A 14925-nucleotide genomic window follows, 5' to 3' on the forward strand; every position below is an offset into this window, starting at 1 on the left:
AAAAAATTCAAGTCATTTTAGTCTCTTGTCCACTCATCTCATTTAGTAGGGATTTGAAACATATTTTTACAACTCTTCTAAGTTCAATTTCTTGCATGTGGATTCTAAGATTTGTTCTATTCTAAGGTCTCACTGACTACATGTACAACACATGGCATTAGTACTGTTTTATCTGTTCAAGAAGTGCAGGGCTGAAACTATTTGTGACTGAGTTCACATTTTCCACAGTGGCATCAAATCAGTGACTCACATCCACTCTGTCTTTGGCTTGCACACCCACTTCTTTAAAATTCTCTCATCTTCCATCCAACAAGCTCTGAGCTTTTATCAGGGAGCCTTTCCCTGAGGGGCTCTAACAGATGACCTTGTACTTTATATCCTATCCCATTTTATTTCTCTGCTCCTCAAGCTCATCCAATTAGTTTGGCATGACATCACCCTACAGGGACTGTTTCCCCACTCTGTGATGTCAACAGAGCTCATTAGCAAGTTCTAGTTTTTGTGCCAGGATCACCAATGAAAAAATTAAACAATATGAGTTTCATTATCAATTTTTGGACAGAGCTCCAACAACTTCTCCCTGCCATTGAGTGTAACATATTGCCACCTTTTCCTCTGGGCTATTTCTTTGTCCATCTGGCACCTTAAACATTGCCCTTTTCTTCAGTGCAACAACTTTGTTTATCTAGGAAGCAGTTACTGTATCACAGAAGAAAAGTAGGCAAGTCTGGCATGGTCTGTCTGTGGCAAAAAAAAAAAATGTTTTGTCCTATTTACTTCTATATTTTCCCCTAAGAAGTCACTATAATCTTTACATACTGTGTTTTAACCCTGTTATGTTTTACTTGGGTAAAGACTGAGGTGCATGAGGAATCCAACAAATGGATTTTAAATCAAATAATGCTCAGTTTCTCACCACAGACAAAATACAAAACATTTTTTTGCCTTCTATTATCTGAAGAACTTAATGTGTTTTTTATTTTTAATGAGACAGAACATGTATTTTGTATGTTATATTTTGTAATGTCTGCCACTATATTACTCCTAATTTTATACTCACTAAATTCCTCTCTTTTGTTTTTATTTTACTTCATGTTGGGTTTCACCCTGAAAGTTCAATTCAACCACAGGAGTTGTCTGTATGAATCAGATGTCTCTTTTCTTTTTCTGTTGCAGACATCCATTCTTATTGGTTTACATGCTAGGAGGAAGCAATAAATGAGACCTGAAAACTTGAAAGGATTCTTGAAGACTGATGCAACACTAACAAAGATCATCATAAAAACTTTATTTTTTCAAGAGCATCCAGATGAGGACACAATTTTAAACAGCTGTCAGATACACACAGCATGCACAGAATTTTCTTATACTTCAACTGTTCCAGCAACTAACTTTAAAAACAGAATAGCCTAAAATAGGAAAGGATTTCAATTGCATTGTTGTTCCACAGAAGTAGATTATTGGACTGGAAATTGGATTATCCAAGAGGAAAAATATTCAGTTGCAAGACTTATGCAACCCCCACCCTTTTCCTTGTTCCTAAAGAATGAAAAAAAAAAATCAAGAACACAGAGACCTTGTTCCAGGCCCATTATCATCAAAAAGTCTGGAGAAGAATGCAAACCAATGTTTCTTTTTCTCAGGGTGAAATCCTAGAGGACTTCAATGAAATTGCTTTTGCCACCCCACTGAACATCGTAGCCCTTGAAAGCTACCAGGAAAAAGTCTATAGTCAGGCTAATGTACAATGAATAAGAGCAAAATATCTTCTGTTTATTCCTGCACCTACAGGAAGAAAAGTTTAAAAAAGGTGGCAGTGCTCTATGAAAGTGTCCACAGCTAACTGAGAGGAGGAGGAAAAAGATCAAACTTGACCAGAACTGCTAGGCAGATTTTTTTTTAAACTTAGCTAAAATGAACCACCACTTAACACTCTCTCATTGCTTCTGAAGCTTCACTTAGAGCTTTTAAGATGAAAAAAGCCAGTGATGTCTTTTTTCAGACAAGATCCATTTTCTCCTTCTTTCATTCATGTCTTCTTATGTCCTCAATTTACATGCATAAATTTTAGGCTCTGTGCAGGATGTGGGAATGAGATCAATCGGATGAGTAAGCTTCATGTGACTGCTTGCTACAGACTACATGAGGAAAACACTGCTAGATGTGTTTAAAAGAAAGGTTAATAAGGGAATAAGATGTTCATGGTAGGGAAGATTTGAGCACTGGAATGGAGTTAGGTAAAGTTCCCCATATGAAAACACGTCCTCATGTAGCTTACTGCAAGCTGAAGGTATATTTTTCATTTGTTCTGCTCTTGTTTTGGATCCTTTTGTGGTGATACAGCTGAGCATACAGCCTAGAGAACTTGGGCTAAAGTGCTGTTGGGGCTTCCCTTCAGAACCCATGGCAAATCCATATGATTGCTATTTGATGCCACAAATAATTAAAAATGCTGTTTACCTTTTCTCTGGTTCTTCTCCAGCTTTATGGCACTCCATCCTACCAGGGTGTTTTCATTAAGTCTTGCAGGATTATGCACAGAACTGAGCAAATCACTCAGTTAAAAAGCACTGCTCCTGGAGACAAGCAACTGCAAGAACATATTGGAATTGCAAAGATTTATTTCTCCTCTCCAGAATTGTTTAAACACATGATCTGACAATACCCCAAAGGCTTAGAGAACTTGGAAAAATCACATAACCTGAACTCTTACCTTACTTAATGAAACTTTATCCTGCTACAGCGTATGCAGAATAGGGCCCAGTGTCCCTGGTATCTTTCAAATTACATTTTCTTCTAGGAGAATGATTCTCTTTATCCTTTTTTCTCTTGAGGAGAGTAGCCAGCCTCAAACACTCTCTTCAGAGCTCAGTAATTACTTCACAACTACATGATGGCAGTTCCCATCCACTGGAATGAAAAAAGTTTTTCAATTAAAATGGCATTATCTCTTAAGTGTCTTAAAGTCAATGCTAAATGGTACTTGATCACACAAAAATTGTTTATGGCCAGTAAAACAGACTTGACCGTAACAGGCAGTGTGACATGTGGTGCTGAACTAAATGCAGTGAAAACACTTAAAAAGAAATGTAACTAATAAAGCACTCCATAAATCCTGCATGGGCTTGTGGAATTTTCTGCCTCAGACCTTACACATAATTTCCTAGTTTACTTTTTGCAAAATACTCCAGTAAGTACAGACACAGTCCCTGTTAAGTATACAAAGTTGATTTCACATGATTAACAGCTCATGAAGAAGGAGAAATATCCATGCAGAAGGGTGACCATGACAAAATCAATGACACAATAACCTCATTGCTTAACTATTTTTCAAAAAACCGTCCAAATTTTAGTATTCTACCCCTCCAAGAATTTGAGGAGGCATAATTTTTTTATGAAACATTTGAACATGAAGAGGATAGCAGTTGGTTTAAAAGATTGTTGCAAACATGTTCCAAGCATTAAGAAGAAATATGAAAGAAATTAGAGAACAGGTGTTTCAGTACAGCTACAGTTACTGTAGCTGATGAAAATGTTCATTAAAAAATGTTCATTAAAAAATGCATATATATATATGAATATACATATTTATATGAAAAGACAATATAATTATTTCAGAGGAAGAAGTCAGAATTTATTTACAGAACAGCCATTGGCAACAAGATTAGAGATGACCCAGGAATAGGAAAATTGTAACACCAAAATAAATCCTTGTGTGCATCTGTAAAACACAGATTTGTAGCTCAGTCATTGATGAAAACAATGTGTGACACCCACAGCATTGAGGAAAAATATTTAATGCAATTACCTTGGAACATTTTGATGTCTCCTAACTATGTTAAGACTTTTCTTTTGGCATGTAGCTATCCATAAATGCGTTTTACCCTGGAATGGACATGTGCAAACCCCCAATGCCCTGGATATGCTTAAGGATCTGGATAAGTTCTGCCTCCTTTCCCTCCCAGCTTGGTGTTTTGTGTCACATCCTGAACTCCTTCAAGCCCTCTCCTGCAAGTTCAGCACCTCTTCAGCTCTCCACCAACTCTCCAATGTAAAAATCTATTTACTAATAATACCAAAGTGCACTCATAAACCCACAGAAACATTCTTCTGCACCATGCCTGGCACATATGCTGCACTGCCACAAACAGCAGCAGGAAATCACCTGCCCTGGTAGCATTGTTTTGTACGTGCACCATTTATTCTAATTTTAAAATTCTTCTGCTACCTCATTTAGGGCTTCCTGTGCTGCACCTGTGTCACTCTCTGCCTGAACTGTGTGTGGAAGGCTCTGCTAAGATTCACTGCTAGAGAATCTTAAAATATACTATAATTAAAGCTCACAGACTATGCTTACTCCCAGAGGAAAAAAACAAGGAATAGAAGAAACCAATATAAATCCTAAGGGACTTGTAAAGATTAGTGGTGAGAAACAAATCCGTGCTGAAGAAAGGGCAGAGGCAAACACAAAAAACAGAGTTCAGGGAAAGCAAAAATATCAAAATGAGGTCATAATCAGAATGAGGTCATAATCCCACTTTGGGGGACACAGATGCCTTTGCTTGACTGGCTTTGCAAAGAAGTAATGCAGGGATCAAGGACTGAACTGACACTCCCCAAAACAATAAGCAGAATGCCTTTTGTAAGTGTACAATAACAAGATGCATGAACAGAAAATTGGATTTTTAATTGCCAGGTTAACACACTGACTTTCAACATGTTTTAACCCTTAAATCTCTAGTGAGAACCTCTCAATAAAGAGCTAAGAAAGAACTACACAACAAAGTAGTGCCAGGATACTGTATGAATCTTAGAAGAATAGATCAGATATTCAATTCCCTTTAAACAAATTACAAATTTAGGAAAACAAAAGACGAGCTAATATGGTATCTGTTAAAAAATTAAAAAGCATCTGGTTAAAACATCCTAATGCCTCAAGAAAAAACATTTTCTACAAATCCTGCAGTAAGTAATTCCAATTTGTGAAGATGACTCCAAAAATCACTGAAACATGTGGTTATCTATCTATTGATCTAGCTATCTCTATATGTACAAGACAAAAGTCTGGAAAACTTAATGGAAATCTTCCCAAAGAAACACCAAAAAGCTGCTGAAAGACTTAGGAGAGTGAACCTGCTAAAATGGCTTTGCTAGTGGGCGTTTTACACTTGCAATATAATGGAAGAAACTGTAGGAAAAAGTAACCCGAGGAAAATGTATCCATTTAAAAATGGATACAAGAACAACAAAAATGTCGTATTTAACGCAGTGAGCTAATTTGACAGTGCCTTGTATTCCATACAGTCATTTTGCAATCTGGATGACCTAAACTAGATGCAGAAAGGGAACTTTACAAGGAAATTATTTTATTTACTGTTGCAGAAGATGCTGTTGGAAAATTGGACATGCTCTCAGGCACAGATGCACTTTTCCATTCCTAGAAGACTATCAGAAAGGCAATTGGAAGAGAGAAAATACAAGTTGTATCCATCAGCATGGGCCAAGGATGGATGTTGGGTGTGGTAGGACCTAAAATATCATTGCTAATCTAGAAATGGAACGTGTTAGTGAAATCTACATGTTTATCCAAGAAAAAGATCATAACAGTGGAATATAAAAGGTACTTGAGCAACTAGAAACACGAGCACTTGTGGATACGGAATTCCTATCTCAAATAACAAAAGGAAACACCACTCCCTGGCCAACATAATAGACCAGATAAAAATCAGAGGGAACACAACTTTGGGGCAGTGACTTTGAGGCAGGGGGTGGATAAAATATTAATCACGGAGGATCTTTCTGGGCCTCATGGAAGCCAAACTCGACTCTGAGGTGGATGTAGACTCGCGTGGGGTGCGGCTCACGAGTCGCTCGATGCCAGTGCTATTCCACGGGCATATCAAGGAAAGCCAACGCGCACAGCCAGATATCCTGCAACGAGAACTGGGAAACAATTGCTGGAAAAAACAAGCGCCGCCGCGCTCACTTGAACGGGCTGCTAACTCCAAACCTGAGCGCCCCAGGGGCGCCCGCTGCGCCCTCCAGCCGTGACCAGGCGGGGAAGGGAGGAGCGGGGTTGCGAGGGCCTCTTACCTCGCCGCGGCTCCCCCTGCGCCTTGGGCAGGACGCGGGGATCCGAGCCCGGCTCCCGCTCCAGCCCCATCGCCTCAGGCGCCATCGCGGCCCCTCAGGCGCCCCCCGGCCTCGCGCGCCTTCCCGCGCGAGCACCGCGCACGCGCGCCGGCCGAGGGCGCGGCCAACGCCTCCAATCGCTTCTCCCCTCTCCCTCCCTCCCTCTCTCTCCCGGCTCGGGAATATCCGGGATACCGCGCTGGGAAAGCGTCCCGGCTGCCTCCCCACTGCGCAGGCGCGGCGGCGCCGGGCCGGGGAGGGGAGCGCGAAGGAGGAGCGGGAAGCGGGGGAAGCAAAAGTTGCCGTGAGGGCGGGGCCGCGCCCGGAGTCGCCGCCGAGAGGGGGCGGGAGAGGAGCTGCGTGAGGAGCCGCCGGTGAGCCGGGGGGACTGAGCCGGGGCTGGGATAGGGGCTGAGCCGCGGCTCGGGCAGGGCTAAACCGCAGTGGACAAGGGTCGGCTTGGGCTAGGGGTCGAGCGCGGTTGCGGCCGCGGTGCCGAGGTGAGGACGGAGCGCGGAGTGCCGAGGAGGGAAGGGACAGCCGCGTCCTCCCGGCCGGAGGGGCGGCCGGGGTTTAAATCCCTGCCGGGGCTGCGTGGGTGGGGGTCAGCGGCAGCTGCGGGGCCGCGGCCGGCGCTGCCCCCGCGCCCTGTGGGAGCGGAGGGGTCGCGGAGCCGGAGCGGGGACCCCGCGGGCGGCGGTGTGGGCTCCGAGCGAGCGGCGGAGCGCGGTCAATGTTCAACGCGGCGGTCACATGCCCACCAGCGAGTTCTTCAGGAGTGTTTCCAGAGGCTGTCTGGCTGTCCGTCTGGAACAGGAAATGCCGGTACAGGTAGTGTTGGAGCTGTTTGAAATTTAATCAGTTTTTGCAGCCTTTTGGAGGCAGGGTTGTTTGCTGTGTGTTCTCGTGCAGATGGAGTTTCGGAGGCGTGTGGGTAGATGTATGCAAATGTACGCAAATCACCTGCTTAGCATCTGGTCTAAGTTTACCTATATCCCTTCCTTTGATTTCCAATGCAAATGTTTTAAAATCAGCTTTTCAGAGGAACTGTGACTTGTTCTCTCGACGTGCATTTTTCCCTTCCCACAACAAGTGCGAGTTTTACATATCTTTACTTAGCGCTTTATTTTGCTCATGCAGCCCCCTATCAAAAACACCAAACACCAAACCACTTAAGCTTTCTTAACTTTGAAGCTACTAGGATTATTTTAAGAACAACAACTTAATCGTGCAAACAGCATCGTGCCTGATTGATGATGCAGTATCCCCTTCCACCCCAAGGCAATGGAAAATCCCTTGACGATTTTATGATTACCTGCTCTTTTCTTATAGAATGAAAGGGTGCTTTTTGGTGTCAAAGAAGTGAGACCTCACGTTATAATCTGACTATAAATTAGTCTTGTCAAAGGGTAAATAATCCTTTCTTCCCCTAACAAATTGTTGCAAAGTAAGAGATACTTACTGGTTATTTTTCTTAAGTATCGAGTTACTTGCATAAAAAATTATTATTCTTGACCAGTGTGATGTTGACAGTAAAAACACAAAAAATAGGCACTTGACTTTCATATCAAGCCTTGATAGTGCAGAATCTTTTTTTGGCCATACAGTATGCACGATGTGCTACTGACAAAATTATTTGGATGTGCGACCCGGAGGGTGTCAGGGTATTGGCACTCTCCTTGGTTATTCCTTGGTTTATGCCTGTTGAGAGGGTAAAACGGTTTAGTCATTGAGGGATGTAGTGGCGGGAGCAAAACCCATTCACAGAACTCTTCACAAACTTCATGGTTTGGTCAGAAACGAGTTGGAGTTTGTTTGGGCCAGGTTAAATGATGATGGGTTGAGGTAGGAACAGGATTTTAGATGCATAGACTGAGTGAAATGTTTGTTGGAAGGTTTGTACAGGATATGTTAATGTAGAAATATGAGGTATAGTGATTCAGACATGCAAACTTTTTTTTTTTTTTGTCAAGCCTATAAAATATGTGTGGGTTTAAAGATGATGCTCTCATTACCATTCCTTGTAACTCCGTTTAGTCATTTTTTTTCCTGGTAACTTAAGAAATAATCTTTTTGAGGAAGAGCAGAACTCGGTATTTCGTATTTCTGTTAATGATCAAACATCTTCACAGATCAAACAACTGAAAGGCTAGGGCAATTAATCTGAGATAAAAAGGCAAGTGTGAGTATGGCTGTAAAGATACATTCTATCTTTCTTAGGCTTGGGGAAGGAGTACATTGTAGTCTTTGAATAATCGCATAAAAAGCAGTAGGAAGACTGAGAAACAAAAATCTTCTCCGTAGTGTCCGTGTGATGATTCACTGTAAATGCTGGCCCATGTCATGGGCTGGGAATTTGTGTTCTCCAAGATCTTTACTCACAGTTCCCATTGTAGTTATTTCTAAAGTCGGTTTCTCCTTGTAACAGATGAGGGAGGCTGAGCTGTGAACCTGTTGTTTTGGTTTTGATGCAAACAGGAAAGTTTTTATTGGAACAGCTTAAAGCAAAAAACTGTACACTTATACAAAAGCCATCTGGGATAGCATCTACACTTCTGGTTCTCCATCCTGGAAGGATACAGAAATGTGTGACGTGCAGGAGCAGTGGTTTGGCGTAGGAGGGACAGCTAAATAGGCAAGGGCTCGAGAAGACACAATAGAGATCTTGAAAAAAGAAAAAGTCTGGGTTGAAAATCTACAGGGATTGTTTGGAAGAATTTCTAGAGGAGATATCATCAAATACCCCTTCGGTGTCTTGGGGACTTGTTGAGTCAGTGATCAAAGAAGAAAGAATGTGTCAGACCAATTCCAGTCGGTGGTAATATCCTGGCACTGGCCTTTTCTTGTAGTGTTGTTCTGTTTCTTCTTACATCTGTTGCAAGTCAGAGCTATTAATCAAGTTTTTCTCCCTCTCTGATGTTTAAAATAGTGAGAATTTGCATTCCTGTAAACATATTCCTGTGGTGACTTCTGAAGTAAATAATATAATTTCCAAAGACAAAGACTGGTGGCTACTAAAAGCATTACATGTATCTTATGGTGCATGAGATTGGTTGACAAATATATTTAACAGGGGGGCTACAGGTTGAAGGGGGCAGGATCTGTGCAGGTGCCAAAAAAATTATGATTCAGCCTCATTGAGGTGGGTGTAAGAGATTATTCCTTTCAAAGTTTGGTCTTTGTCTACATCTTAAAAGCAGTTTCACTGTTTTTTTATTTTTTAAAATGTAGGGAAAAATCCTTACAACCTGCAGCACTGTCACAATACAAATCATATTTTCGTTCTGTTCACAAAATTTGGCAATTTTAAATGTAAGCCTTCGAACTGAGGAAAACACTTGAATTCTTGCATTTGCAAGTTGTTGAATTTTTGATGAATTTCATTCTGTTAAGGAGGAGACAGTAACCCCAGTCCTAATAATATTAGCTTATTGCAGAGAATTTTAGTGGCTTCCCATGGTAACTTTATTCCCTCATAATATATTTCATCACTCTTCCTTCACAGTTTTTGTTGTCTTGTGTTTAAATTCCTAAGTTACATCAGATAGAAATTGATTTCCCAGAGCTGTCAGACCGTTGGGTGGGGTTGCCAGGCTCAGCTCAGAAGCATGAACTGCAAGCAGAAGCAAAATGCTGTGTGGCTTAAAAGTAACCCCAGCACAGGGCATGAGAAAAGGTTTGCCATTAGTAATTTGTGCAACACCCTGAGAACAGTCGCAAAGTGAAGGCGAGAAGGTGTAAGTAACTATTCTTCAGCCAAATTTCAGGGATAGAAACAGTCAACAACTTTTGAACTTGTTGGCAGGTTTCCACTCAATTTGACAGAAGGGATAGAAGACTCAAAGATGATTATGTACTTAGAAAGTGCATGAAAAGAGGCAGCTGGCTGGAAGAGAGAGACCTTGTAAGATGATGTGAGGAGCAGAGTTGGCTTATGCCCCAGCTAGGGAGAAAACTGGGAGAACTTGGCCATGAAGCAGAAAATTATCAGGAGCCCTGATAATACCAGGCATTGGTAGTTCCAGTGTTAACACAGCCAACTGTTTATCTCTTCACTTTTATCTTGATGGATATCAGAGATGCTTAAACCCAAATGTGCTTGTAGAGAGTGATTGTTTAGGCAAAATATCAGCTGCACTGATTTCTAAGCTTCTTTAGTGACACTGCTTCTTAAACTAAAGAGTCTGTGCCAGCCACAGCTACGTGCTGGGGTGTACCAACCAAGCAAGGTGATAACGTGAGGTTCTGCTGACAAGTGGATTTGTTGTTCTGGAAGCTGTAAAGGCAAGTGCCAGGAATTTTTGACAGGAATGTGTTTTGTCCTGTAAGGCTGCTCAGCTAAGGGTAGCCAGGTGCTTGATGAGATCACCTGTGACTGAAAAACAGTGACTGAAACTGGACAAGGTCAAAGGAGTTAGGCTGGTAAATAGACATTGGTTTGAGAGCTTATAGCCCTTGTTCAGTGTCTTTGGTTGAGAACAGTTGTCCACAATCAATTCCTGTAGTTTGAAGGTCAAGAGTATTCCCTAATTATCAGCTGCTAAAAATCTTCCGTAGCATGTCAGTAACACTGTGTGAAATAACTCTTTTCCTGAAATATTGCACTCACTGAAGACTCAGTATGGTTCAATCACAGAGTGTTTGGGTTGGAAGGGACCTTAAAGATGATGGTGTTCCAAACCCCCTGCCATGGGCAGGGACACCTTTCAGTAGATCAGGTTGCTCAGAGCCTCATCCAACTTGCCTTTGAGCACTGCCAGGGATGGGGCATCCACGACTGACTGTCTATACTCTGTCACTCACACCTTTGGCAAGCCAAGAGCTTAAAAAGTTCTGGTAAACCCCAGAGGTTAATAATGCTACAGTGCCCTCAGCAACACTGGCTTACCACAGACAAGGAAGAAGTCTTCAGGTCCTAATTATAGTGCTATTGACTGCTGAATTTAGGTTATGGGAGTCTGGTCCAAGTCGCAGTCACCTAAAAGTTCACTCAGACTCATGGTAGGTGAAGCAACCAAAACTGGTCAGCAGCATCACTTCTCTCGTTTATGGAGCCATCTGTGATGGGGGTAGGCTTGTCAGCAGATGAATAATATTCTTGTTGGTTTTTTGGTTCTTTTTCAAGTCAAAACTGAGATATTTGTCCAGTGCAAATTTCAGAACAAGATGCCACTATAGGCTTTCTCATCTTATGGAGAGTCTGATGACAAATTAATGCCATTGCTTCTGGCACCATTGGAAGGCTAATCTACCGTGCCTCTCTTCCTAATGAATGAGGAGCCACGTACCTTAGTATTTGAGGCAGTGGAGAAAAATTTGCAGTGGAACTTCTACATATGAAAACTGCAATTAATGTGTTCTGCAGTTTATAAGAATAAGGTTGTGTGATAGATGGAATTTTGTATTCGCAGCGTTTTGGATGTGAAATTCAGCAGGAAGCATTTTAATGCAATGGGGAATCATTATAACTTTAACTAAGAGCCAGCCCAACAGCTCAGTGCTTGGTGCGTGCAGTGTTAGTTGCAGGGCATTCCTGAAATGCAAGAGAAAATTACTTCCTGTAAGTTCTTAGTAAATGAATGCTCTTCGTCATTATCCTAAATTGTTCCAGAAAACTCTTGTTTCCAAAACAGAGTGTGTATTTCTGAGAAGATCTGAAGCTGATACACATTTCCAGCTACATTTTCTTTTCCTATCCTCTTTCTGAGTTAACTGAAGTGAACATAAAGAAAACAAAATTGTTACATGATGTTCTGTCAAGGTCAGTTTCCAGCTTGATTTCAGACTCCTCGCTCAGCGCTGCCACAAATCACACTTACTATCTCCAGTATTATTAAATCAAATTACTTACGGGTGAGATACAGTAACATCAGTAAACAAACAGAACTCATCCGATTATTCATGGGGCAAAAGAGATTTTTGGTTAGGTTCCATTTATTGATTTTATTTTTAAATACAAGCAAATACCAATGTTTCTCTTAAATAAAGGGGAATAGTTTTAGGGTTGCAAGACATCCTGCGGGTATTTTTGAAAGCCACATATCCGAGCTGTACGTTATTAGAGAGCTGTAGAATAGTTTTGTGTGAATGTGGTGTTGCTTGTTCTCAGCTGAGCAAAGTTCTCCTACAGTTTATACAGTATTCCAACTACACATTTCATTTTTGTTTTTTAATGCTCCTCATTAATTTTGGTAAGTTTACAGTGGAAAAAGCTGTAGTGAGAAGCCACAGGTTTTGAAATGTCACCATTATTTTTTTTCCCCTCCTTTCTTTCCCAAATATGCAATCCCAGTTGTGTTGGTTTATTTAAATTTATTCTGTTCTGAGCTGTTCCTTCAAATGTTTGTGTGGGGGATGTACTAATGCCAAACCAACAGAATAATCCATTGTTGTGAGAGGATCACGGCTTGGGCTTTACATGTGGTTGTGGGGTTGTTCTGGAAATGGACTCATTTAACCTTCAAAATGCTCCTTCAAGAATTGGAGAAGCAACCAGTTTTTGCTGGAATTTGAAAATCTTGGAATTGGTTACTGAGGCAGCAACCAGAATGGTCTTGCATTGCTGTTAGCACTGTTGTTCTGGTTGCTTTGAGAATGCAGCCAGGTTAATGACACATTTATGTAGTGTTTAGTAGGCAGTACAAACTTCTGAAAGCTGAGTACTAGCTGACAATCTGTCCGTAAAATTGAAATCAAAACCAGCTTAGTTTTTTGAGTGTTGAATAAAAAGATTTATTTCTTGGTAATGTTTTTGTTAGCTTGAAGATTCAAAGATTGACTAACTCGTGTATTATCTTTTTATAAGCTGTTGCTGGTTATTAGGAGAACCTTTACAGCAATTTTTTTGATCTTCAGAGATGTGAAAGAAATTAGAAGATAATAAATTATGCTAGATAAAATAACTTCATTTTTATGCCTTAAAAACAATTTTTAGTTGGTGATTTCTTCTCTTTCCTGGCTATTTCATCTTGCCTTTCAATTTAGAGGTTGCTTTAGCCATGATCTCCTTCCTAATTTTAAAGCTCTTTAACATTTAGGTTTTTTGTCGGGGTTTTTTTTGGTTTTTTTTAATAATTTCTGTTTTTTTCTTATTTCAGGTTCATTGGAAAGAGCATGAAATAAACATGGAGTCTTCTAAACTTGAATATATGTCAGGGCTTACAGTTAGAAGTAAAAAGAAGATGGAAGAAAATGAGAGAACTGGAGAATAACACCTGACAAGAACATTCCAGTTCTGTGATATATACATATAAACTTTCAATATAAAACAACTAATGATTTATAGTAATACTTTATTGATATCCCTGGAAGAAGTCAGTTACTGTTCAACTTGCTTAACAAGAACTTTTATTCTAATGACTTTTAACATGTTTTAACCTTAACTGGACACCTTTATTTATTTATTTTTTTAAGCCTGAGGGTTAAAAACTTTCTTCATCTGTATTTTTTACTGGGGGACTGATCCTGAAGGATGGCTCACAGCTGCTTATGGAAAATGGACTTAAGCCCATGGATGGTTACTACTGCACAGAGTTGAATGGAATGCCATGACTTTATGGTAGAACCACCTTCTTTGCCTTGCACCTGTCATATCCTTAAATATTTAAGCGTGAACATCGTGATTATAAACTCTAAAAAATAATGGCATGGGTGAAATTCCTAAGAAAACCTGGGGGTAACCTTGGAAAAGTTTATCAGCCTGGAAGTATCCTGTCCCTGGCCCCTACTAAAGGCTTATTAAATGAACCTGGACAAAACAGCTGCTTTCTTAATAGTGCTGTTCAGGTAAGAAAAAACTTCATCTATTGAACATTTTTTGAATAGACTTTCCCAAGTGTATGTGTGGGAAACAAAAATGGCAATTGTAGGACTAAGACACTGTATGAGGCTAATCTTATTCAGCATTTAACTTTGAAGAATTGAGAGTATTAATACTTTATTTTGCACAAAATTTTATTTGCATGTGTCAAGAATGTCTGAAAAACTTTCCTTTTGTATCTGAAAACATAGGAGTTAAAACTTTAAAACTTTCTGCTTGAATTTTAAAACTAATGTTCATGTCAAACGTAGCAAAATTTACTTCCAAAATTTACACAGCACTTTTTCATATGGGGCAACCATTACTACTTGTATTGGCTAGGACATTATTTTTGTTAAAATCTCATGTTCTCAGAATTAGTACACGAGCCAGTGATACTGGGGAATATCAGAATATGCACATATAATGAGAGCTTTGATTCTAATCTTAGGAAAGACTTGGGGAATTAGAGTAGGAGATACACTTGGTAGCAAAGAAATACGACTTGGAGTTCTCTTTATAACAAGATACTGCTTGTAATGCTCAGATTTTGGATCTGAATTTAATTTAATTTTTAAATTGTACAGAATTATTTGTCAAACTGGCAGTGGGTTTAATAGATGCATAGACTATCTGAAAGTTGGAAGACTTAAAACTGGTGTGGATTTAAACCTAGGAGATATGAGAGGTACAGCTATGTGGTGTGTATGGTATTTATATGTGTTTAAAATAAAATTATACTGTAGTTTCAGTAGAGCATTTGCTGTTTTGTATCCAATGGGAGCAGCATGACCTATATTCTCCTGCAATTCTGCTATTTTCACTTAGATGCCCTAAAATGAGTAATTTTTAGTTCTAGTTTCAGACAATCCTACAACTTCACAACCCAGTGCTGTTTATCAAACAGTGGCAGATGGTTGGTGACTGCCCTTTTACAAGGAGGAATGTGTTCCTTTCTTTTCTTTTAACCGCTGCTCACACTTCAGACCTGAACT

General features: G+C 40.3%; 1 protein-coding gene across 2 annotated transcripts in view; it reads left to right on the forward strand.

Moving 5' to 3' along the window:
- The first annotated feature begins 6391 nt into the window (after window positions 1–6391).
- Window positions 6392–14925, forward strand: part of USP53 (ubiquitin specific peptidase 53) — a 29069-nt gene continuing 20535 nt past the window's right edge. The window contains exons 1-2 of one of the 2 annotated variants that reach the window (XM_058837704.1): window positions 6392–6506; window positions 13230–13917. In XM_058837704.1, coding sequence (XP_058693687.1) covers window positions 13774–13917 — 144 coding nt within the window. In that variant the 5' untranslated portion in view covers window positions 6392–6506; window positions 13230–13773. The other variant, XM_058837705.1, reaches the window with a different exon arrangement.

Source organism: Poecile atricapillus, chromosome 4 (genome assembly GCF_030490865.1).
Source record: "Poecile atricapillus isolate bPoeAtr1 chromosome 4, bPoeAtr1.hap1, whole genome shotgun sequence".
NCBI classification, from domain to species: domain Eukaryota; kingdom Metazoa; phylum Chordata; class Aves; order Passeriformes; family Paridae; genus Poecile; species Poecile atricapillus.